Source organism: Macrosteles quadrilineatus, unplaced genomic scaffold (genome assembly GCF_028750875.1).
Source record: "Macrosteles quadrilineatus isolate MER2022 unplaced genomic scaffold, UCM_ALF_1.0 Scaffold_5__1_contigs__length_97177068, whole genome shotgun sequence".
NCBI lineage: Eukaryota > Metazoa > Arthropoda > Insecta > Hemiptera > Cicadellidae > Macrosteles > Macrosteles quadrilineatus.
The window spans coordinates 52,194,790-52,222,697 of record NW_026542598.1 but is presented as its reverse complement, the minus strand read 5'-3'; the positions used below and the strand labels follow the sequence as shown (position 1 = coordinate 52,222,697).

General features: G+C 34.3%; 1 protein-coding gene across 5 annotated transcripts in view; it reads right to left on the bottom strand.

The window, feature by feature from the left end:
- Nucleotides 1–20,854: 20,854 nt before the first annotated feature.
- The window catches only part of LOC128994181 (serine/arginine repetitive matrix protein 2-like), a 65,358-nt gene continuing 58,304 nt past the window's right edge, over nt 20,855–27,908 (bottom strand). For 2 of the 5 annotated variants that reach the window (XM_054418548.1, XM_054418549.1), the window contains exons 14-15: nt 26,192–26,544; nt 20,855–22,049 (exon numbers count right to left, since the gene is read on the bottom strand). In XM_054418548.1, coding sequence (XP_054274523.1) covers nt 22,000–22,049; nt 26,192–26,544 — 403 coding nt within the window. In that variant the 3' untranslated portion in view covers nt 20,855–21,999. Of the gene's footprint in view, nt 22,050–26,178; nt 26,545–27,908 lie in introns of those variants that run through there. The other 3 variants (XM_054418550.1, XM_054418551.1, XR_008490875.1) reach the window with 3 other exon arrangements.

Here is a 27,908-nt window from a genome sequence, read left to right as displayed (position 1 = left end):
GCAGTCTATGGGTAGAAGGTAGAAACCGGCCATCGCATATGTACGACGCTTGTCCATATGAATGAAACATTTAGTACTGCAATTTTTACTATTGCATGTTAAAGCTATAATTTCAAGCTCAAGAAATTAAGTTCAATTCAATATTGAGCTTTATTAATGACATTGGCTTTAGAACGCAGTTAAAGTTCTCTACGTGTACTTAATATTTTGTAGATAGGACGAATAACATGTTAGGGTAAGATCAATACTACCAGACCACAACATTATCGCTTGTTTAAAAGCCGTTGGGTTTGGTAAGATTTGAGCTGAGCAGAAGACTAAAAAATTGTTATCTAGAAAAATGAGTCTTAGAACTTCAGTTCTTCCTTCCAATCAAAAACATAATGTACTGCTTTAATGTGTGACTTCCATTACACAATACGTGTATTTAAGTGGCCTGTAGAGTAAACTGTATTTGTTTTTGTAGCAATATGACATCGCCTCAATTGGCAGGGAAAATAGCTGAGTCTATAGGCCAGAAATGTAATATGTTACAGCCACTACAATGCGTATAGGCTACGCTGTGTAATACTTTTGACTATAAATACAAACATCCATTTTCAAGATACATTTGAATCTAGTTTTAGAATAAGTTGGATTGAGCCATAGACAAAGTGCGTTGATGTGAATTAATGTTTTGTCAAATACACCATCTTTTTAACCAAGACAAACTGAAAGGCCTGTAGAAGTTATTGATTAACCACAGTACCAAAGAAAGATAGCCTAATCATGGGCGTCCATCTAGCTTATACATAAGAGGTAAGGAATAACCCCCTGTATTGGTGGGAGGGGGGGGGGGTCCTCACTCGGAAAATGTTCACATTTTTGTACCTAAATTTGCTTTGTCAAATTTATATTTTGACTGCACAATCTAAACATGTAGCTAACTAACGTGAGGTCTCCTTGAGCCTTCCTATCTCATATATTTATGGACACCCGTGATGATAATAGAACTTGTTAACTCTGTGACTGGTTCATTTAACAAGGTTATTATACAAATATTTTATATTTATTCAGTAGTCAATGGTAACACATTTCTTGTGAAAACCAATAAAGCTTTACCCCCAACGATTTAAAAAAATGCAGTACAAACTCACTGGTGTTGTGAAATAAGCGCCGCGAAGTATGGATGCGAGGAAGACAACAAAGTAAAGAAGTTTCTGGGTGGTGACACGACATGCGTGAAGTAGCGAAGGGGCCTTCATTCTGTGCCACTCTGCGATCACACACATCACCAGCTGGGCCAGGCATACCAACGCGAGGGTGAAAAACACGCTTGCAAACCCGACAAAGTAGCTGGAGTTGACACGCCTGCACTCCTCTCCCTCAAACTGGATCTGAAAACACGGTGCTTGTTAGCAATCAAACTATGATTTTATATTTCTTTCACTTTTCTTAAACTAGCCTCATACAATTTTGTTTGGGTTGAACTATATCCATTCAAACCACATTCAAATGGATTTGTATGCTATTGTAATAAATGTTGGCTTAAATATAAAACCATTGCAGACAGGCAACCCAGAATTTAATCTGAAAAGCCACAATGAACCAAAACACATTATAGAGATGGGCTTAAGCACAACTCTGGCAAATCACTTTTATCACTGTAATTTTTACTTTAAAAAAAAATATAGTAACTAACCTTAAACTTTAAAATTTTGGATAATTGTTCATAGTTATCGTGCTAACCTCACAAACACAGACTCCGTTGATACACTCGCCATGGCTGGAGCAGTTGTTGAGACAAGAGATGTTGCCTATCTCCCCAGACCTCAGCTGAGTTAGGGGTGTGACGGTAACCTCCACCAACCTCTCCATACTCTACAACATAGAGAATCATGTCAAAGTGTTGCCAACTTTCTAATCCCTAGCTCATCTATAACAGAACTAGAACTTTTGTTTATACAGTACAGCCCCTTATATCCAGCCTCGGTTTTACTGGTCTCGTCTACGAAGACATGATCGAATTATATTTTGCACAGCTTATGTATGTATTTCAGCTTATGGACGCATAGTTGTATCATTGATTACGGAATATATAATTAATTGTTTCACAAAAAAAAAAGTTTAAATTAAGTTTAATCTATATAGCCTAGTATATAAAAGAGGATGTTGGTTTGTTTGTATGTTTGTATATTTGGCAGTGATAATTTCAGACACCGCCAGACCAATGGCCACGAAACTTGGTACATACGTGTAGAATTTCATAGAATAGGTTTATACACCATCAGAATCTTAACAGCTGTTTTAACTACACAATTTGATTCTGTGATGTTCTAGCATTGAAAAGTGAATAGGTTTACTAACAAGGTGCAGCACTATTAATAGTTTAAATTTATGACAACAGCTAATTCGTACCAAGCAGAAACAAAAAGCTGTGATACATGGAATGGATGGATGGCTTTTTTACAGTTATGTTTATGTAGCCAGTTAATACTAATAGTAAATTAATAAAAGTCTATCTACATACAGCAGATCTAGGGAATATAATAATTAAATTGTTCTTATTAGCGTTCTCGTTCTCTTCCCGTTGCTAAGCATGGGTATGACGGCTAGTAATCTAAAAATATTAGTCTATACTTCACTTTTGATTGAAGCTTATTTCACTGTGTGTAAAGAACTCTATTGAACTTACAGTGATTTATTAAATAACTTGCCCAATATCAACAAGTAAAGATAGCACCGTAATTTAAAAAATTTGGAAAATTTGTGTTTGATATTGCAAGATGGTTTGTGAATATGAAGATGAATATGCCTATAACTTCTAGTGCAACAAATAATTGGTAAAAATATGTAATAAAATAAACACAACATAAAACTAAAACTATAAGATTACTGATTGGTAAATTATTACATAATCGCAACAATATCTGAGATAATAATAGCTGATCTAGAAAACCAAATGATAGGTTGTCATAAGTCTTAAAAACAACTTTAAAATAAAAGGCCTACTGAGTTTAGATGGTGTTATACCTACTGCCCGGCTTCAAATTTGAAGGTTGCTGTTTTGATCTCAAGCAGAGTTGATTGTGGACCTAGATACCAATCAAAATGTCAACCGTACAAAAAAACTGTAAAATTGCCATTGGTATAAAAAAATTTGAATAGGTATACCTAATAAAAATTATACTGACAAAACTTAATTAAAGTTTTGGTCAGTTAGAATTTAATTGGGCTAAAATCAAAATAATCAGTTACCGTACTTACTTTTCCTAAATTTACGAATATTTTTAGACAAACGAATTGCACACCATCAGATACACCACCGTTACACAAAAAGCAAGTAAGAGTTATAAAAAGACAGGTGCATCAACTTGTAAGACTTCAGTCCCGAACAGTCCATCAATGGCCATGTGTACTGCAACGTGGTTGTCTTATGGCCAGCTTAGCGTCTCCACTATATATAGGCCTACTTTAAATTACAAATCCATATAACCAGGATTGTTACATCAACACTAACTTATCTTCCTTTACTAGTTACTCTGTCTTCTCACAATTTAATTCAGAGATAGTTGATTTTATTATCTGACTTGAAAATCCTTATAATTTATTCAACAATTTAAAAAATATTCTTCAAACAAATCTTCATATAATGGGTTTTACAATAAATATTGGCATTTTTTATGTCACACTTACTATTAGCTAGAAACACTGTTAATGAGTGGAATCCTCGATTGTAGGTTGGTGACGATGATTTAAAAATGAAAGTTTCCCAGTCTTATACAACACTGATTTAGGCTACAGTATCTTTCCCAGTTATCAAAACTCAAGTAGAATTTGACAGACATAGAATCTCCAGGTTCATGACCTGGACGATGATCATTTTAATTTAAAGTTACACATTATTGTACTTGCGATCAATTAAATCTGTTATCTGTCAAAAGGTCACTTGAGGTATCTCACTTGATTCAATGAATGGTTTTCGATTTGCTTACAAAATGTGATTGGAAATGTTGCAGTATTTGTAAACAACATTCAATGTAAACATATCATTGACAGCTAGAAGTGAGAATCTTCAAACAGCTGTTTGTTATTTCATAAGCAACATACGTAGTTAACATTGGGAGAAAACTTGATAAAAAAGCACAAAATTGGGATTTGATGGTTCGTTATTTTATTTTAGTTATTTTATTTCTAAAGTAGCAAGGCCATATTTTATTAGCCAAAGACACTCTCACCAATCCAGTAAATACAGAAAAATGATTTGACCCTTGATCGGTATTCTGGTTTTCTCAGAGTAGGCCGCGTTTAAATTGACATTTTGGCGTTACAGACAGACAGAAATTGAGATAAGACTCGGTTTGGCTTTCTTAGGCTATGAAACTTGAAAATAACCAAAAACTGCATGATTCTACGCAATGTACAGACAAAACTGTAATTTTATTCATATAGACGAGGTGTTAGCCCGTCCTAAGTACGGGAATTCAGTATTAGTCAGTTAAAACCGTGTACAATTCAGATCGGCTAGTTTACACATATAAAGACAAAGTTTCTTGCTTTTTTAATGTGAAAATCATCTTGTAAACAAATGTTGTGTGACCAAATATTTTTTATTCCATCATAGGCCTATACGATATGCATTTTAAATCCGATAATTTTACAATAAAACAGCAGTTCTGCAATTTTTACGATGTGAAAAGTGTTGAAGCGAGATTTGCAGCCGATTCGCACAGACGCAAACTGATTATAAGTAGCCTACAGTAGAGAGAGTAATAGTCAATTGAGAAGTGTATGGACCTAGTCAACGATACCACCTTCCATAAGCATACCTGCCTCTTCCATAATTATTATCACCACAATACAACTACTATACACAATTTCCAGTAGGTCTGAATAGAAACGACCTAAAATTAAACTATAATATCCAATAAAATTCACAGTACACATAATTTAACTTTGGTGTCCTAACATCAAAACTAATCGTCACACCTATCCTTTATATCAATTTCACTGCATTAATTGCTAAATAAATAAGCGTAAACAAAGAAAAGTAAAAACAATAACAGTTTGTTTTGAAACAGCTGTTTGGTTCAAATAACATTCATTTGAAAAAAGAACTGGTCACATGTAGCAGGAATATAAAAAGTAAACACGCTAGTAAAGCTAATGACGTAATTGTCAATGTTTATCATCCATACCGTTATCAGTTCTATCCTTGATAATTACCCACCCTCATTTAATAAATGTACATCGTAATTTCCCATATTAGTTAATTTAAACTACAATATATTCATAGTTGAAATCAAAGTGATATTTTCACGTTTGGGGGCGCCGATATAGGCGCCCCCAAACGTAACCACAGCTGAACACGATTTTATAAAAGGATGGTTTGTCTAATTGCAGTATCCTAGGTCAATGTTGACGTAGTTGTGTTCAATCTATGTCATCCATCTGTTTATCTTTGTATAAAACCCGGCTGAGGTTGTGGTGGTAATATAAAATCGTGATTCCTAATTATTCTTGATCTTCTTTTTATGACATCAATATTTCCGGGCCTAATCCAAACAAAGTTAAAGCAGACAAACATTAATTGTAAACAAAAAGCTACGATGAAGAATTAAAACATGCAAACATTGTTATTTTTCTAATCTTTCCTTGAAAAGTGTAGCAGTAAAATAATTTGCATCTATCCTTTTTTATTAAGACTCGTGTACAGAGCCTCGATTTGTACTGTGGTTTAATTAATTTTGGTTAAAACTGTGGTCTAATTATCTCTACTAATCTTACGTATTACCTATAATCAATGACAAAATAAGAGTAAATAAAATAACCTCATAGTTCCATAGTTTATATTTAACCAGCTGTTAGTTAAAACAAATTATATTGCTCTAAAACAAATCGAAGATTACAAAGATTGCTTTAAAAAATGATTTGAACATCCTAGTATTTTACGATGTATATTTAATTAATCTGTCATCCTTTTACAGAAGAATTGAACGTATCAATGATTAGCATTACACATAATATAAAGAAGTCAACCCTAAGTATGTCTTTACATTTTTATCCAAATGCTGAATTTGTGACACAAAAGCTGAATGTTTACAGCTGTTATGTTAAGCAAATTATTTTATGCCAAAAGCTAGTTTAGAATCTAAGCGTCGGCTGCTAGACTTTTTAAAAATTAAAACTCAATTTCTTAAAAACTGGGACCCTAAACCAAAATTATGGCTTCGACATTCCCTAGTTCTCAAAATTATCTTTCTTTCAACACAAAAATCATGAAAATCCGTCGAGTGGTTGATTCAGAATCGTGAAATAAAAAAACACTCTTTCGTTTTAATATTATAGATGACACATACAACCATAAGCTTATTTATTATTAGGTAAATTTACCAAAGCGTTTGGTCAAATAACCTGAGCACTCAGATAAAATAACCAATGCACTAAACCAACAACTGTAGCACTTGGGTAAAATAACCTTAATCACTTATGACAAAGCACTGTTGGGTAGTAGCGGTCTTTTCTAACAGTTTAAACTTGCTGTGAGTATAATATTTATAAGTGACTGTTTTAAAAGTGAAAATCTGATTTGTTAGTCAATAACTGGGTGATCTAGTTGTTTACTCTCCGGCACGAGCTCGCCCTTGACTTTACCAAGCTGATCGCATGGGAGATTACCTGACGGACAAGCATGCAAACGGAACTCTTCACTTTGTCTACAAAATGTTTGATCAATTTATCATGAGAATAGTTTCAAACCTTAAACTTGGAGAAACTTTTTCCTGTCCACTCTAAAGTCGTAATCCATTTAAATAATTATTGAAAAAATTGTGATAATTGTTTTATTGGTGTGCAATGACATTTTTAGTTTCCAAAATTATTGACAGTACATGAGTCATTTGAATAATATGGGAATTGTGTCCTATCTTAGTCAAACTGATTTTTAGATTGCTTTACTCGCTATACTTACTGTCTAAAAGTACTTCATAAATAAGTTAAGGACAAATTATCATCCTGCAAAACCGCATCCTGTTTTGAAGTGCATTCTGTAGCTAATACAGTAGTAATGAGATTTATTTAATCGAGCATTGAACTGTTGAAAGTTACACAGGTAAAGTAGGATGAGTACGTGAGGTAAAGTAGGACTGTACGTAACTTGCCGAAAGTCATAGAAAAATGTATTGACCGATTTTTTTAACAGGAAGGTAATCTGCTCTATCAACGAAAATTTATCTTTTAAACGTGATGATTTAAAGAAAATTCTAATTGTTAAGTAGGATATCATTTTTTAATGTATGCTAATTTGACAAAAATATTGAAACCTCTTATTTCAATCTGCATAGTTATCAATATCAATTAATGCTAATGGTAGTCATTAAAACCGTGATTAAGGAATAATTAAGACTTACCATCATTAAGACTGGCCTCAACACAGCTCAGCTATAAATATTTACAACTCTAACTTTTCAATCTGAAACTGTACGTAACTTGCCGAAAGTCATAGAAAAATGTATTGACCGATTTTTTTAACAGGAAGGTAATCTGCTCTATCAACGAAAATTTATCTTTTAAACGTGATGATTTAAAGAAAATTCTAATTGTTAAGTAGGATATCATTTTTTAATGTATGTAACAATGGTTTCATAAACTATGATATAATAGTCTTTCATAACAATGTTATTACTGTCAATTTTATTTAAAAATTTATTGTTGTTTATATTTAAGCTGTATCTCACTGCCAATTTTAGCCCTAATTATTTTTATATAGGCACTTGTCCAACTTGTTTGCTTGACTATCAACAGTATTATTGCCATCATCATGAATAAATCTCAAATACTTTTGTATAAAAACTAGTATTAGGCCTATTAGTTTATTAGTATAGCATGTTTATCCTATTTACATGACTCTGTACATTGTACTATGAATTGTACATCTCCATTGACCGGGCCTATTGTATGACATGTACTTAATGGCAATAAACTATTTTTGAATTTGAATTTAAACAACAATTGAAATTTACATAAGCTTACATATAGCTTAAAAAATACTTTACTTACCATAATCAATGGCAAAATTTTACCCTGCCTAACTTCAGGATAGCTCAAGTAATACAAATATCGACTTAATTTATGTAGATGAATTTTCAATGTGAAACAAACAATTTATAGACAAATTATGTTTACTAATGGTGTGACAGGTGACAATAACGTTTCCAAGTGGTTATTACCTGGGATGCCTCGTTTATTATTAACAATGAAGTTATTGATTGATTGGCGTTTTTACAGGTTGATTTTAGTAGCAGTACGGTAGGTACCTAATAATCTTGAGAAATATTTTGGGAAATAAATCCACCCTAAGAGAAAATTTTTTTGAATATTTAACAAAGGCAGCACTAAACATTTCCTCACTTTATTATGTTGGATAGAAAAGTTTGCAATAAATTCACTAACTCTATTTTATCATATTCATCCTTGTATCATAAACTTGATCGAAAGTGTTAGTTAGTAAATACAGTATTGTCATAACAATGTTTAAAAGTGTACTATTCACACTAAAAATAAACTCGCTGGAGACAAAAAAATGTGAATTTACTACTTTTGAGTTAAGTGTTAAAAGAATACCAGTACATCACTATTTCACAGAGAACGGAGTAGCCCTAATAGAATATTATGTTAAAAAATTAACTCCTAGGTGGTAGGGCGCGAGCAGAAAATATCCTCAGTGATGGTGAGTTGTGAGGGCACACCGAAATTTGCTCCAGGGATCAGGAATATAATATGTCCTTCCCCCACATTTATTTATTGGTGTATTACAAAACATATTTTATTTATAATTTTGTATAAACTTAACAATTTTATTTTAAATGTGTTGAGCTTTGTCAAATGTTAGTGATTTTTAGCGAATTTCCCAAATAGGGAATAAGCTATTTACCGTAGTACCTACTCATAGTAAGACCTGGACCCGGGACCGATTTTTTTTTTTGTTTTGAGGTCCCTAGAGACCAAAAACACCATCCGTTCAAATTCATATATATATTTATATATGTGTCCGTTAGCGCGATAACTCAAGCAAAAATGATCTGATTTTAATGAAATTTGGTACAAACGTGTAAACCTACGTTTATTCGAACGAGTTCGCAAACCAGCATGATCGGACCATGGGAACGGGGGTTTATGGGGGCTTTTATGGGGTAAAAATGGGTTTTTCCCATTTTTGACCCAAAAAACATAACATTTTGCAATTTCTTTCCAAACAGTTTTGTAGAGCTTAAAAAAACAAATAATTTAGTATATTGAAGCGTTATAATGCGCCTAATGGTTACGAAGAAAATTCCAAAAAATTGTAAATTTAAAATTCTCATGTTATTCTTATGGAGAATAAGTAAACTGTTGTAGTTTGCTTGTTTATTAACATGTTTTGCCCAAATTTGGAAAATGTTTTTATTTCTTACTAACTATTAACATTTTACATAAAAAAACACTTTTACCCTCCCTGTTGCAGCAAACCTAAGTATGTGTTAAACTGATTCTATTTGAATAGGGAATAAATGTGATATTTTTAAGGAGATATTTTAGTGTAAATCCAATCAGGCAAATGGAAATTCGCTTAGTCTGCAGGTTTGCTGCGGCGGGGGTATTTTTTAATTGAGTGTATTTAAATATATGTCCGTTAGCATGATAACTTGAGCAAAAATTATCCGATTTTGATGAAATCTTGGTATAAACCTGCATTTATTTGAACGAGTTCCCGAACCAGCATGATCGGACTATGTGAACGGAGGTTTATAAGAGGTTATGGGTAAAAAATGGGGTTTTCCCATTAATTTTTGACCCTAAAAACATAAGATTTAGCAATTTATTTCCAAACCATTTTGTAGAGCACAAAAAAAAAAACAAATAATTTAGTATATTTGTTTGCATTGTTGTATACCTGACGGTTACGGAGAAGATTCCTGAAAAAAGTAAATTAAAATTCCTATGTTATTTTTGTGGAGAATAATTAAACTGTTAGTGCTTGATTATATGTAGGCCTACAAATTTGGAAAATATATTCCAAAAGTTATACCATCAACATTTAACTATAAAAACACATTATTGCCATCCCTGTAGCAGCAAACCTTATCTACCTACCTACTTAAACTAATGTTATTTAAATATGGAATATTAGATATGAAATTTGTAAGGAGATATATTAGTGAAAATCCATTCAGGCAAATCAAAACTAGCTTAGTCTGCAGGTTTGCTGCGGCGTGACTTTAAAGTTTTTCATCAATCCACAAACACATCTACTGAGGTTAGCTTACAGGTATTTATTCAAGTTTATTTGTTTCATGGCTTTTTCATGCATCAAAGTGAAACCAATCAAAATAAATACCGGTATTAAACAAGGAAATCTATAATACCTATAAATAAAATTACCTTAAACAAATGGCACAGTCTGTTCATGTTGAATGGAAAGTAAACACTAACTGTAGCTAGTGTGACACTAAGCTTACAATACTTGATCGTCAATAATATCGATGATTGCCTTGACAACTGACCCACTACAGAACTCATGGTTGCAATGTGAACCTGGTTAAGTCCCTTGGTAAGTGAGATGCATACATGTTTAAATATTTTGGCGTACCCATCAGAATTGGTTGACAATATCATATGAGAAAACAACAGCCTATACTATCTGGCTTAAACTTTCTCCTTTAAAAATGTCATTTTTAAGGATAAGCTAAAAGACAATTTTAGGGTATGTTTCTATCCAGTGTAGGCTACGGTGAGTGTGTTTTTATGTTCACTGTTATTTCTGATAACTTAAAAACTAAAAAAAAAAATAATTATAAACAATGGCTTGTTCTCTGAAATCATAACCAAAATGGAAAATGCACACAAAGATTAAAATGTAGGCCTAGAACACTTAGTCTGCATTAGCATGCTAACATTAAACACAGACATCATTGAATCAGATTTTGCAATACAATGAGTTGCAGTATCAAAAGTCAATGACAAATAAAGTTGTACCATATTCATGTTTTTTATTAAATTTATGTAAAAATAAGGTTACATTGAAAGCTGTCCCGTTGAGCTTTAGGCCTATAGCTTTTAATTTAGATAAACTTAGATGGGCTGAGATTAAAAGATTTTTTTTCTTTTAGTAGGCCTAGGCCTAATAATTTATCTTTCAATAACAGTCTACACAGGTTGTTGAGAATGAGTTATGATACCGGTACTTTTCATTTTAATGCTAATAGTTTGTAACTGCTAAAATTATTTTGAATTGACAAACCTGTTAAAATCTTACCTAGATAGAAGCCATGCAATCATGAGACGAATACGACTTATTAGTGAGACAAGCTTATTCAAAGTTAAGTAGGTTAGACTTGAAATTTTACCGTACCAGAACTAACATTACTTAAATAAGCCCAATAGAAATTGGTGGCCTATGATCTTTTACATGGCTTTTGTTTTAAGTGATAACTAAACCCTACTTAAATCGCCCAGCCGCAGCATACCTGCGGACTAAGTGAATTTCCATTCTCATTGAATTTTCCCCTTTGAACATATGATTTTACATCGATGGTAGAGTACCGATGTGCGGTGCAGCACCGCTGCCGCGGCCTGCCCAGGTTGCGTTGTTCCTTGTCCCCTAGCCTAATTTGACTACCTAGTTAAATTATGACGTAAAATTACTTAACGGATTTGTGTTATCGATACATTGATGACATATTGTTGACCTAAGTTATCGATGCTCATCTCTACTGTTAAGTTAAGTAGGCTACTAAGCAGTGAACAGCAAGGAGGATGAATGCAGACTGTAAGATACGTTAACTTACAATAATTAGTCAAAGAAATTGGTCTTAACTTGCTTATTGTCACACCACCTATATCTAGGCCTTCCTAGCCTACATTTTAATGGATTAGGCTAGGCCTACCATCGTGTTTAATATTGTTATTTGGCCCGGTAGAGTTTTTGTTTTACCTAGGTAGGCTTAAGTATATTGAGAATGTAGGCTAGGATTAGTAGCCTAACTTAAACAACAGTTGTCAAAAAATAGAGAGTAGTGGTAAAAGAGCAGTTGATTATGTGAGAGAAATATTTTATCCACCTTAAATTGTCTAGTATCGCATAATCTCCCTGTTCTAAGACTTAAGTTCACAATGTGTAGTGAATTCGAGAGGTGATCGTGGATTGACCGTAGGCTTAGCCCTAACAGCTTCATAATCTGTGTAAATAAGTTATTTCAGTTTGAAAATGAGCTAAGTAGACGGATGAAAGCAAACATATGCTTTTATTTTCTCAGACTTGCTGGATAGACAGAGTCAAAAACTATTTATTAACTGTTTTATGCTTAAATGTTTGTAGAAACTTACCTATGATAATGAATAAACGATCTTCATCCTCCTGAAGAAAAGGCACCAACTACACTGTGCAGTGTGCACCAATAAGTTAGTGCTTGCTGGTTGCTGTTGCCGCTTGCTTCTGCTTGATAACCAATAACAAAATAAATGTAGCCTATCTCAATCTCAATCAACTTGTTAAAAAGGGTCAAGGTAGTTTTCTAATACTATGGTACATAACATACGACCAAGAAAACGTTACTGTGAAGGAATTGATAAGTTGAGTTAGTTTTGGATGTATATAGTTAGTACCCGTAAATAGGTAAATAGCCTATTTTATGCAATCATTTGGTGTTGTGATCAACATACAAACAATGTCACGAAACACGAAACTATGCAAAGCAAACAACAACGAACGACATACTCCAGCTGTCATTTCCAGTAGCAGACCACGACCAGCAGACCATCTGGCATCTGTCTGTACTCTGTAGGCTCGCTGGCTCAGTTTCAGACCACGGACAGACTAGAGGAACAGAAGGAAGAAGGCGAAGGGAGGGAACCGCGGCTGAGCATAGAAATCATGGTGTCAGACTCGGACAGAACAGGCTGGACTGACAGAGCAGAGGGACGAAAAATTGGAAAAATATGGATTGAGGAATCATGGAAACTGGAATATAATCCCCCAATATAAAGTGAACACCCTTCCCAACTTTACAAGGCCCCAATAGAAAAATAGTTTTCATCACTCCGTAACGAAAGTAACTATTTTCGATAACAGCTGACATCAATGAAAGTAGTCGTTTCCCAAGCTCTAATTTAGGGCGAGGGAAAATCGATCAGCTGATTTTCCCTCGCTCTAAATTTACTTTCCCTCGCTCTCAATTAGTTCTCCATTTATTCACTACACGCGCTAGTGTTTTGTTATGGTTTAATTTAATGATTTAAATCAGCTGTATGTATGGTTCAAAGTTGTTTTGTTCTTTTATTTTGATATTTAAACAAAATGTATTGAGACATATTTGTAGGTTTTCTTTTAGAAAATTGTATTTTCATCACTCCTTAACGAAAGTAACTATTTTCGATAACAGCTGACATCAATGAAAGTAGTCGTTTCCCAAGCTCTAATTTAGGGCGAGGGAAAATCGATCAGCTGATTTTCCCTCGCTCTAAATTTACTTTCCCTCGCTCTCAATTAGTTCTCCATTTATTCACTACACGCGCTAGTGTTTTGTTATGGTTTAATTTAATGATTTGAATCAGCTGTATGTATGGTTCAAAGTTGTTTTGTTCTTTTATTTTGATATTTAAACAAAATGTATTGAGACATATTTGTAGGTTTTCTTTTAGAAAATTGTATTTTATTTTATTTTGATGTTCAATCAAATTAATTGAGAAATAAAATAGTTGTAATATTACTGAGGTCTGCTATTCTGTTTTTGTGTATTTTTGCTGATGAAAAGTATCGTTCATAACTCGTACCGAAAGTTATTATCCGGCACTTGCTCCATTATTCCCGTCCTCGGCTTCGCCTCGTTCGTGAAAATAGCTCTCACATACTCGGCTTCGCCTCGCACGTGAAATTGATGTTCCCTGTGTTCGGCTTCGCCTCACACAAAAACTTGAGCGCGCGACGGAAAATGCCACTTTTGGTCCTAGTAATGAAATATACTATTTTCTAGTGGGGCCTTGCCCAATAATATACTTTAAAGCCAGACAAACGGAACAACAATTTGACAGAGCTCAGTTCAGCCAGTGACTTTAGATCAGGCGATCTCCCTCCCATACCAACAATTTCGTTTCCAACATAAATATTAATCTATAGTAGCATTAGTCCAGTCAATGAGAATAATGATCCAAAAGTGGGTGTAGAGTGCGTGAGCAGGTAACTAAGCAATTGCTTCAGAAACTTGTACAGGGGGCATAAGAGAAGACATTTGTCACTTTTTTTTACATTATACTTAATGCATAGACAAGTCAATTTTATTGTTAATACATCTTGTATTCCGTCTTTGAATAGAAATATAAATAACAAGGAATTAAGTTAATACATGCAATATAAATACAAGAGTTAAAAACTAAAATTGAGCAACGAGCAAATAAATTCAAAAATTATTTAATATACAAAAGTTACAGACCATGGCGAGAGATTAAAATTTGACGGTAAGGTAATAAATTAAAATATTCATGCATCTTATCTAAATCACAATTAACATCCTATTTCAAATAGTTTTCATTACCTTATCAGACATGCTAAAAAAAAATTCAAAACTTCAAAAAAATGAAAAAATTACTCCTGGAGATACCATGGATGTTTGTGACCTACATACCAAATTATTCCACAGGGTGTGGTCTGTAGCTCTTTACACATACACACATAAACATAGAGATACACACACACACACACAGAGACATCACTTATAAAACCACTTTTTAGGGTCCAGGGGGGGGTCCAAAACGTACTTAAATGTCCACCCAAAACTCAAACTCGACAATTTTGACAAAAAAATTATTTTTCCATATACTATGGTAAAGAGGGAGAAAGTATAGGGTATCATCTATTTTTATCAAAGTAAAGTTAACAAATTATTCAAGAAACAGTATTTTTGATAAAAATATTTTTTAATATCGGTTTATGTTTTTATTGTTTATTTTATTTTTGGTTTGGAACTGATATTCTAGTTACAAAACGTCTTACCAACTTTCAGCTCTGATCTTCCAGTCACAGAAAACACGAAAGAACGGATTCGCTCACCCTCACCCTCAGGTTGAATACAATGGCAACAAAGATAATCAGAATTTTGTACTGTTAAATTACCATAAAGTAAATAATTTTGTGTTATAGTAAAAATACACAAATAAAGAAGGTGTTTATACTCCGTTCAAACAGCCGCTGCACCTGACCGATTAGGAGACCCCATGGAAACCCTTGGGGCCTCCTAATCCCTCAGGTGCCACGGCTGATTGAACGGAGTATAGTATATACAATAAATTGCTGATAAAAAAGTGTTATCGTTACCGTTAATCTATATAGATATTAAGTTCAAATAAACTGTTTGTTAAAATCATAACATTTTGTTTGTTCAATTAAGTTTGTTCTCAAATGTTTACTAGCTGTTTGGCCAGCTCTTCGCTGGGGCATTTTTTTGTAAAATAAATTAGGCTAGGCGCACACAAGCGATTATTTCATGGGTCAATCTGTGCATCAATTCAATTCAATTCGTTTATTCACGGCAGAAGCCATTGTACAATAATGCCATTACATACGGGAGATAACAAGCAATAATAAATACTAAATAATACAATAGGTGAACACAAGATGCATAAGGATAGTAATACTACTGAATAGAACATACAAAATTAGTAACAGGTGGACTATGAACAAAAAGTTCGTCATGTATTAGAATGGAAGCGCGCGCACAGGCAATCGAAAATTGCGCCGATTTTAAAATCTAGAGGTATAAAATGTCGATTGTCGAGAGTCAATAAATTTCATTGTGATTATTTCTCACCATTTCCTTTTTTTAAAGAGGTTGGCGGCCTCTTTTAACCTTGTTTTTGACTGTCCACACAGGCTATGGGCCTGTCCGTGGAACGTATCCAACAAAGCAAGGGGTAATAGCCGGTACAGTACAAAGGTGAACTGTACTGATAAAAAGTAGCTACAGTGACTAGGATCCGAACATACAACATCGCTGCCTTGGGCTCGAAGTCTGTGACGCTACTGACTGAGCCACCACTCACCATCAGCCCTGCTTAGCGTTTGGGTTCAAAATAGCATTACGATAACGTTCATTTTTAGCATGAGTATATGAGACGACATACCTGAATGAATAAAGAATTTCTAATGGATACACAACACAGGCAAGGGAATAGATACAACCAACAGTTGTTCCGCTAAAGTTATTAATTTTCCCCATTAGATTGTACCTATTATTTGCACACATTTCAATCTGAATTTTAAACTCCAAATTGTGTTAAAACTTAAATCTGCTTTTCAGCTACAGTAAATACAAACGTTTTCTTGAGATCCCTCAGTAGGAGACGAGGGAGTGTGATTCCCCCTAAACCCAGACCTGGGTGGGTTGAAGATATGATCGTATGTCTTAAATGTTTCACTTAACCCACGAGCAAGTTATAGGTGAATGTTCTTAACCTTGCCTGTTTGTTGAATGCCTTGGTGGGATTACTATATTTCAGAGTGGCGCACCTCTCATTTTGAGATTCTTACTGTGTTTATAAGAATCCTATTACTTTTGGAATAGGAGAATTTGGACTTTTATGTACTTTTACAGTAAATGTTAACTAACAGTTCAGCACTTCAACCCCTTACAATTTCCACACTCGTAACTGCTGTCATTTTACAGTTTACTATAAATACAGATGTATCAAATCATGTTAGATAATTTTATATTTATTATATTCGATTGAATTCATTTATTATTTTAATACACGTTCTTAAGTTCCAAATATGTAAAACTAAATCAAACAACAGAATAGTTTAAATATTGTATCGTAAGAACAAATCAGTTTAATAACCTGAACCTGAAACATATTAAGTTACCACTTTACAGAGCAAAATAAATAGGCATTAAATAAAACTACTAGTTTGATTTCCAAATGCTACAGTATTTATTTTCAATGTTATTGTTTGAAGTACTAAAATACAAATAACCCTAAATAAATCGAATATATTGTGAATTCTTATGTTCAAATTACAATATCTGTACAGACAAATTATACAACTATATTCATTTTACTTTGTTCAAAAAAAAAGTCGGTGTCTAAGGAAAGGCTAGGAAGTGGCTATGTACATAAAATGTATATACACTGCAAAGGTGCTATATTTATATATAATGCGACTCTTATACATACATTAAATTATGGTCATACGCTACCGCTCTAATATACAAATAATATGTCCAACTTAAAACACTAACAACTATGGATCAACAACAAACACCCAGCGTGTTAGAACACGTCTCTTTTTTACAGTTAACGTACTCTCACCTAGACCGGAGCAAATTAAAAACAACATGAAATGCACATAACCCTTCACCGGCAATACCAAACACGACGACTTGCATCGACACACGTGACTGGTGGAAGAAGGAACCGGGAACTTAAAAATAAACAACAACAATCACCGAACTGCTCGGCAATACTCGAGTCTGAGCAGACTCGTAAAATAATAATGGTAAATGGTCATCACGAGGCTACATGAAACGTGAGCGAGCCGGACATTTCAAGGTTGGCAATATACTTGTATGGCTGCAGACGACACTACATTGCTTCGCTAGTCAAGGCACTAATAAGATCCTTCGGATGGTGAGGTGGCACAAACGTGAGTCAAACATGCATTTTAGAATGAGCAAATACAGAATGATAATAAACATAGAAAGTAGGATTGAGTTTAGATATTCATTTCACTGTATGGCACACAAATATCGTCAGGGTTGGTGTACAACTGATCTAATAACTTCAACACAAAAGAAAAATAATTCATCTGCACGTTTCAAGCAAAATTTAAGAGCATCGGGAATGTTAGAAAATGTTCCAGACAAAATGTTGCCAAAACACAGTAAGTGTACCTGTGCAAAGAGTATTTTAAAATCATAAAAATCTTTCACCACAGTAAATAGTTGTATGTAATAATGCATTCAATTTTTTTATAGTTTAATTTTAAAATCTGGCCTACTGATCTCTACGAACATTGGTTTCTAAAAATTACCTCTAATTATACCTTAAATATAAGAAATTATACCACGGTATTAATGAACAAAAAAGGGATTTTTAGGGCAATCTTTTGGTATATTTAAACCGAAACCGTCATTGAAACTGTAACACATTTGAGAATATTTTTGGAATAGTCTCAATATTTTAGGTCAATGGTTGATGTAACAAGTGCCACTCTAGGCACCACTTCAGCAAAATAATAATAAACCTGTAAAAAAAATAAATAACAAATTTCTCCCACTTTCGACAGTTCCAGCCTTTGAAGTCACATTGTTTTGTCTGGTCTTGTAAGTTAACACTTTTTGATTTGCCTTCATCAGTCATACTGCCAACATTGAAACACTAAAGTGGGACTTGACAGGAAGCCGTGACTATCTGTTGGCCACACTATACACACTAAACAGGTTAGATAGTGACCCCATACTCAAACTACTATATTTACAAATGTGGTCCCATAAGGCATAAATACTCGCAAAGCTATGATTGTTCTTTTTGCCACCTAGGGCCCAAAAAACATTGAACTTGACTGTCAAAAGTAAAATCTTTTTCTGAATACCAGTGTAAACAAAAATTATATCAAATTAAATATGGATTTAATGCAAAAACTACAATACAGAGTGGTATGGTACCAACTTCTTACACAGTAGAAACTCATAAAATCTGTGTTTGCTAATTCAGTTTTAGGAATAAATTCTTTCACTTATTTTTTTATGGATATTATTTCACAAAATTAGAATGTATAAAAGTGAAAAACTAATTGATGTTCAATAATGACACAATTTGTACTATTTATTAATAGCATGTATGTATATTTACTTTAAATTAACTCAGTTAACATTTTGAATCACAACAGATTAAGAATTAAGAAGGCAAAGCTTGCTTATTCACAATGACGTCTCTGATTCAAAGTCTGATTTGACAGTCAATTTTACTTTAGCTCTTTTAAATTTTAACTTGATTTATTTAAAGTCACAAACATTAGTTAAGTTTATTAGTCTAGTAATCCAGCATATGTCGCATTGCCTAAGATAAATTGTGTTTATTACTGCTAAGAAAACATTCAAGTAAGCATGCTGTCTTGCTCTCAACAGACCTTTTTGATAATAAATTACTAAGTTTTGACTTCAAAGTTTAACAATACATCTAAGACACGCAAATGTATGTGAATTAAATTACAAAGATTTTATAATTTTTGCGCCTACGTAAAGAAAACTTCCTACGTGTTCTTGTGCTCAACAAATTGATGATATTAATTTAGTTATGACAGTTTTTGATACAAATCACTATTATTAAGAATTGCGTTACTAGTCTAAAAAACATTGCCTTTAATTTGTTTATTCAATTTTATCATAGAGAACACACACATCACAATAAATTTCAATTTTCTTATTTGAAAAAAGATCTTTAGTTTAGTTTACTATTTCATTTAGGGTGTGACATAAAATTTGGATTAAACATCTCAATTTAATTCTATTACCCGCCACATTTATCTACTTCCATTAGTATCGTTAATCTTCATTATTTAAGTTCTTACACAACAGTTTAAATTGAATTATACGTTAACACCTTGAAAAATTAACATTTTACTTTAAATTTTACCTATAAAACGCCATCGTGGACCAACATCCCAAAACAAAACTTTAACTAGATCAATAATTTTCACCCCCAAATAAAAAAAAAGTTAAAAGCATCACATTGTGAAAAAGACTTGTTAGATTTTTGGCATGCAGAATACAAAAAATGTGACATTTCTCTATACATGCTAACTAGACGAGTAGACAACATAAAATAAGGCAAGTTTTTGTAGCCACGGCTTCCAAAGGGCGAACAACGATTAGAATCTAAGACACTAACTTCAACGATAGTGTAAAAATAGAGGCAACAGTTCATCAACGTCATAAGCTTTATTTTATATAATATATATTATTTATATTGTATACAAATATGAACAGAAACACTTAATTCCATTCATACAAATGAATTTATACAAAACCATTTTAAAAATACATTTGTACTTGAGGTCTACTTCATTGCGAGACCCGTCACTTCTATGATAGACCCTATTAAAGCTAGGGAAGCCTCTAAATCTACCCGACATAAAACTATCTTAAAGTTAGCTTAGAAAATATCAAATATTGGTGACCTTCAACTCTTGGAGCGATTCAAAACTGAACTAAATGATTAAAGCTGCGATTGGTTTTGTTACAAGAAAGATTGGCATTTATTTTACTAGTCTGCAAAGATGATTTACCCAAAGTACAAATTAAAATTTTAAAAAGACCCAAAATATTGACCAAATTAACATTTAACAAGCCTGCAAATACTCATGTAAAATAAACTCTTTTATCTCCTACATATACTTTTGTAATCATGTACAATGTCTAAGGTACAATAATCTATCAGATTACTATGGTCGACTCAAGAAAACTATGCAAATTACATTTTAGAAACAAAATACTAATCCTGCAGTCTCCAAGTGTATGAAACAATTTTTTTTGTATGAAATTCTAACAACTTAAAATAAAATAGCTTGCAGCGAATATAGATTCTTTGTTAACAAGTTACTGATAACACAAATAAAATTTAACTAAGCGTTTCTATTCTCAAAACAGAAATTGTAAACAAAAAGTATACTTTTAGCATCGCAAAACAAACATGTGATATTATATTTAGCTAATAATATAAGAAACTTACTATATTATAAATGGTTAAGTTTTTAACTAAAACATTTTAAAAATATATATAGTTTAGCAACACTTTGCAATTTTCTGTTTTAAAAAGCTCCAACAGCTAAAATAATAAAATCAGACAGTAATTTTTAAACTTTTATTTACGGTATTTAAGACACAGAAGCATTTACCTTAAACATAGATTTCATATATCTTAATAAGGTGGTAATATTTATCTTTGAGAATTGACTTTTATGTATAATATAAATAACATAATCTGAACACGGAGCCTATACTATAGAGTAGCACTTTTAACATAAACAAAATAATGGAACTCGACATGGTAATCAATATAACAGGAATATAACCGAGGATCAGAGGCAAAAATCAATCCTCAAATTAATTTAGATATCAAATCTAGCCGTTGTAAAACAAAATACCGTTATTACTCTATAAATTGATTTATATACATTTCAACACAATATAATTTGTATAACAAAAGTTAGAGCTAACAACAATGTACATACGAATATACAAAAGAACACGACTCTGTGTACACAAGTGTATTTACATGACCCCCGCTAGATATTTACACTCATTTATACATATTACCTAACTAAATACACGAGACAAATTTTTACGATTTATCATTTACGTAAAATTATTAAAAACAAAAAATATATAGAATCTGTTTCCACTAAATATATTCTGCAGCATCTTATACTTGTCATTTGTACAATGTTACAAAATGTACAGGTTAAGTGTAACCTAAGGCGTTTTATGGTTATGGAGGCAAAATTCACTTTATCCACCTGACTGCACGCCCATACAAGAACCGACAAATTAAAACTCGAGCATATTAAACTTATGAAAACCCTCCCTGGACTTGATGTTAAAAGCAATACACGATCAGAAAAAAACTATTAAAAATATTAAGATGAAAATAAATACCGCGTGAAATCTCACAAAACGAATAAAGCGACGAAATCATACAGTCTAAAAACCTCTGATCTACACAACAAAATCGGCTAAAGTATAATATCACAATACAAAAGTGAATAATCGCAACTATAAAAAATAATCATGGAAAACCTTTTTAGTGTCAACAAAAACAGACTAAATTAACACGGCTTAATCAAATCACAACAGTAAAGGGTAAGATATTAAAAGATAAGATTCGCCTTACTAAGTACTTACAACCGATAACCATAAAATTTAAAAAAATAAAATTCAAATGATCAACAAACAAAAGTAACTAAGTTGAGACGCATTGCGGCGTGGTCATCCATCACTTGCTATCTCTGGAGGGCCGTCGTCTTTTGGTAGATTCTGAGTCTCCTGAAACCAACCACAGAAAATTCAACATAACCCCTTCATAGCACAGACACGCAGACTCTGTTCCAAAAACTTTTAATTCAACTTACATTGAACCCTCCATCAGCCTAAACTAGGTGTACAATGCAGTTGTCTGCTTGCAATATTGAGCGGAGCCAGCATATTAACTCAATGCGAATGATATATTTGGTTCGCATTTGAAATAGAATGCCTATTTGTAGTAGGTATCCTAAGTCAATCATAAGTCAGGATTAATTGAATGAATTGTCTACTTGCAGGAACCATATTCTATGTTTAAACTGTTTCTCATAAATTAAATGTCTACTTGCAGTATCCAATGCCAATGATATATTTGGTTCGCATAAATGGATTGCCTATTTACAGAATCTAAAGTCAATGGTACGTATGGTTCACGTAGACGGATTGTTTACTTGTAGTATCCAAACTCAATGGTATATGTAAATGAATAGTCTTTGCAGTATCCTAAATCAATTTATTTTGTTCACATAAATAAAATGCCTAATTGCTGTATCCGAAGTCAATGGTAGGCTTAGGCCTACTTCTGCTTCACTTATATGGGATGTCTATGTGGAGTATTCAAAGTCAATGATACGTCGGGTTCACGTCAACGAATTGTCTAATTGCAGTATCGAAACTATGAGTGTTATATTTGGTTCACATTAATGGAATTCCTATTTGTAGACTGCAAAAATAGGAATTGCAGTACGTATTCAAAGTCTACATTAATGGCAAGTCTTGATCACATAAACTACTGTAAAAGTTATTTACAGTACCGGTATCCAAACGCAATATGGTGCATCAGCCTAATTCCGGCAATCCTTATTATTGGTTATTCATTTTTTAGTAAATTATGCTCAATGCCATTAATCCGATTGTTCTTCCCTTTTCCTCTGTACGGTTTGTAGTCAGCTATTTCAGACGATTTGTTGACTAACATAAGTTTCGACTCTTGTTTACCTTTTTATTGTTATCTCGAAAATAATGCCATGGCAACCAACTCCCCCATAAGGCCCATGTTAAATTTCTAAAAGTTTGCATTCATGTAGGGAAAAGTCCTATGGTCCGATTTGCACCATTTCAGATTTATACCTTCCCATGGTTGGGTACTATGACTGTGTTAAATTTCGTGCAGATCGCTTCAGCCGTTCAGGAGGAGTATTTGTAAAACAAAAGCAGGAGTGTAGTATAAGAGCTTCGCTCGCTCCGCTCGCTCCGCTCAACAAAGAGGGCGAGACCATTTTTAAATAACCTATTTATTTACGGTTAATTGTTGGATTGAATTAAGAAGCAATTTTGGTTCAAAGACAACAGTAGATTTTACGTGATTTTAATTAGGCCTACTATAATGTTAAAATCTAGAACTAAGGATGGACAGTCCCGAAATTTAGGGAAATTAAATTTTCGGGAAAAAAATATTCCCAATTTTTGGGACGGGATTACATTTTATTCGGGAATTTTTCGGGACGGGATTTGGTCCGATCGTTGGCAATTTTGCCGCTTTGCGAGTGATGTTCATGATAGTTCCGCGAACACAGGAAGCAAAGTCATTTCGACGATCGCACCGTGACCGTGGAGTCATACCAACGATTACGCCGTGACCGCGAGTCATGTTGACGATCATGCTGAAATCGTGAGTCATACCGACGATCACCCCGTGACCGCAGAGTCATAACGACAATCGCGCCGTCACCGCGGAGTCATACCGACAATCGCGCCGTCACTGCGGAGTCATACCAACGATCCCGCAGAAACTGCGAGTAATACCGATGATCACCCCATGATCGCGGAGACAAACCAACAATCATGCCGTGACCGCGGAGTCATACCGACGATCGCGCCGTGACCGCAGAGTCATACCGACGTTCGTGATGTGGCCGCGGATTCATACTGACGTTCGCGATTTGACCGCGGATTCATACCGACGATTATGCCGTGACCGCGAGTCATACCGACGATCATGCCGTGACAACAAGTCATACCGACGATCACCCCATGACCGCGAGTCATTTTGACGATTGCAACGTGACCATGAGTCATTTCGACCGTGAGTCACAAGTTTCTATAGATACCTGTAAATTGTTACCCATTTTTTAGTTTTTATAGATCAGTGCCACAAACGGTAAAAATTGATTTTCTTTTTTGGTAACTGCAATACTCAAGACTTTTTTTATGCACAGGAAAAAATCCTGCCCCGTCCCGTCCTGAAAATTGGGAAGGAAATAAAAATCCTGTCCCGTCCCTATCTATTGACAGTTTTTTCTAAACTTACATCTTTGCAGCAGTTGCCAGAAAATTGATTCTGACTAGGGTGAACCAAATCTGGGGTTAAACTCATGAGAAGGAAAATTATTGTAAGCTTAAGTATCTTTTATATCATATTAACTATCTTGATAAAAAAATGAGGCAGAAAATAGAACTTTAGACAGTAGCCCACTCTCTGACTAGCTCATAACTTCTGTATGTCCTTTGGCAACAGCTGGTCCAAATAGATGGGATGTCTACTTCAGTAATCAAGAATCAATGTTTTCAGCAAAACTTCAAGCTTCGAAATGATGAGTGATGATTCGAAGTTGGCTTTCCAAAATACATCAATTGCCTAACACCAAAAATTATTTCTAGTTTCAATTTATATATGATTATTTAATACTGGTTTAACTTGGAATATTGAAAGAGTTACAATAATTGATAAAATTGTAATTACTGCTTGTATTTTTCTTGTAGGATACCTACTAAAATTATCTAATGGTAAATTTCAACTACGGTAATAGGTACAATTTTTACAAGTTTCCGTTGAAAGTTAGATAAAAAATACAATTCTGATGATCTTTCGTATCTAGTAGCAGGTGCAATATGTTAAATTATCTTGTTAATTTTAAATAAATATCAATATCTATACAGAATATTTAAAAAATATTAGTGATGAGTCGGTACTTCACGGCAAATCTCGGTTCCGCCGGTTCTTGGCAAAAGAACCGGAACCGAGAACCGATGGTAAAAAGTCGGTCCCGGTACCATCGGTACCAATAATGCCGAAAAATTACCGATATTGCCGCGATCGCGCAAGACGACGATGACGAATCCGTGACCACGGGAGATGACGATGACATTTCCGTGACCGCGGGAGCAGACGATGACGTTTCCGTGACCACGGGTGACGACGATGATGTTTCCGTGACCGCGGGAGACGACGATGGCGTTTCCGTGACCGCAGGAGACGACGATGACATTTCCGTGACCGCGGGAGCAGACGATGACGTTTCCGTGACCACGGGAGACGACGATGACATTTTCGTGACCGATGGTGACGACGATGACGTTTCCGTGACCGCGGGAGACGACGATGACGTTTCCGTGACCGCGGGAGACGACGATGGCGTTTCCATGACCACGGGTGACGACGATGACGTTTCCATTACCGCGGGAGCAGACGATGACGTTTCCGTAACCGCGGGAGACGACGATGACGCTTTCGTGACCGCGGGTGACGACGATGGCGTTTCCGTAACCGCGGGAGACGACGATGACGTTTCCGTGGCCGCGAGACGACGATGACGTTTCCGTGACCGCAGGAGACGACGATGACGTTTCCATGACCGAGGGAGTCAATGTTTGTTTACACGGCCGCGGAAGATGATTTCGCCACGATCGCGATCGCGGATGGATCGCGGATGACGACGATGACGTTACCGCGATCGCGGGAGATGATGATGACGTCTACACGATGACATTTCCGTGACTGAGGATTTTGTACAAATAAGTTTTTTTTTAATCCCTTAAGTTTTGTACCAACCTAATACTAATGCAAATTACTTTTAAATTGAAATACTTATGGTTTTTTGTTGTTTTAAAAATAAAAAAAATTAAGTAGCCTATCCTAAAAAATTAAAATAAGGTACCGATGGTACCGGAACCGAGAACCGAGAATCGATTTTGGCTAGGAACCGGTATCGGTACCGACTTTGAAAAAGTGGTACCGACCCATCACTAAAAAATATATATCCAGGCATATTCCAAATTATTGCCTCCATAAATTATTTCCAGCTACCCAAAAAAGACCTTGCAAACAACAACACTAAACTAGGTAGAGAAAAAGAATGTAAAACCGGATTACCGTATCTACTGACCAACGACAGCTCCGCTCCGCGTCTTCCGTCGAGTGTTGATTTCGTCGGTCGCGGTGGCAGCAGTGGAGGGGGGTGAGTTAGTCTTGCCTCGTGTTGCTGCGGCACAGCCGTTGCTACTGTTCTTGGCACTAACACTAGCACTGATCTTGGTGTTGGTCACTTGTGTGTTTACTGAGATCACTTTATCACTTTTCTTGTCGTCCGCAGGGTGTTGCCTGATGGAGCGTCGCGCCGCAGGGGTCTGAGCGGGGGTGCTGGCGGTGCTGGCAGGGGGTTGCTTGGCGGCGCTCACGTTGCCGCCAACAGGCAACTTGTGGTTGGTTCTCGGGGTGTTGCCGGCCCCGCTGACGGTTCTGCAACAAGTAGTGTTAGTTATGATCCCTCCACATTATTTTGTTCAATAATTCTCCATTGACAAGTCACAAGGCAATTGAGCCATTCACCGATTGTAAAACCTGTAAACAATCATCAGGAAAACTAATTTGATTATAGTGTTACAGTACACAAAGGGCCTTAGCAAAAGATACTGTAATGATGTTTTGAATCAGGAAAACTCACAAAACCATAGAATTTTAACAATATAGTAATACAATAGCTTCATGATTGAATTTTATGGTCTGTTTCTAATAACATTTTGTTTAATTGTTTGAACTGTATCAGCAAACCCTTAGGCTAAGTGGTCATTTGAAGATAGCTTTACAAAATTTATCACTTAATTGCCTAAAACCATCAATTATTTCTAGTTTCAGTATATGTATGATTATTTAATACTGGTTCCGTAAGGAATTTTAAACTTAGAATATTTAAAAAATCACAATAATTGATAAAATTTCAATTTTTAACATCATTAACTTAAATATTGCAGGAGATAAACATACGAAATAGTTTATTTAAGAACTCTAATAAAAAAATACAACATCAAGTTTTATATTGAGAACCTATCTGTATAAAGTAATAAAACATGTTGTAGATTTATCTATAGGGCAGATAACTTCCAATCCTAATTAGAGGGTAGAATTTAATTTAACAATGTAATACTATTTACAAGGAAAATGCCCTTGGGGTGATAAATAAAGCAAGGGACCAATTGAAAATTTACCATCGATGATAGATAGTAACTCTCTTTGGTTGAGTGCTTGTTAAAAAGACATGAATAATGGATAAAAGGAAAAAATATGTTATACCAGAGCAAGTCAGTTGCATAATCAGTCCTTGTACAGAACCAGTGTTTCAAGACAAACATGATTCATAAATAGATTATATTAACATAAGAATGCAATAAGGGAAACATTCTAGCATTTGCTTGAAATTAATTACGGTCAAACACTATCATTATTTGAGACTGGTATGAGATCCATGCATAAAAAATTATATTGATCATTGGCGGTTCCATAAAAGATGAAAAATTAAATCAAGATATATTGTATGTAAGTATTAGGAACAAATTGTATAGCATTACTATGATCAGTTGGGTTTAAAATGAACTAAACAATTATTACAAATTTCAGTAACTTGAAATAATTCACACAAAATGAATAACTTTAGTAAACAAAGATATTGAATTTTGGAAAATCTACTCCACCAAAACTATAACATTAATATTTTTTTTTCAAAACAGATATTCCTCAACCTACAGAATCAAAACATAATATGCCTACATTATGCATGACATAAGATTCTAAGAAGGCATAAACTAACATGAAACAGCTAGATTTAA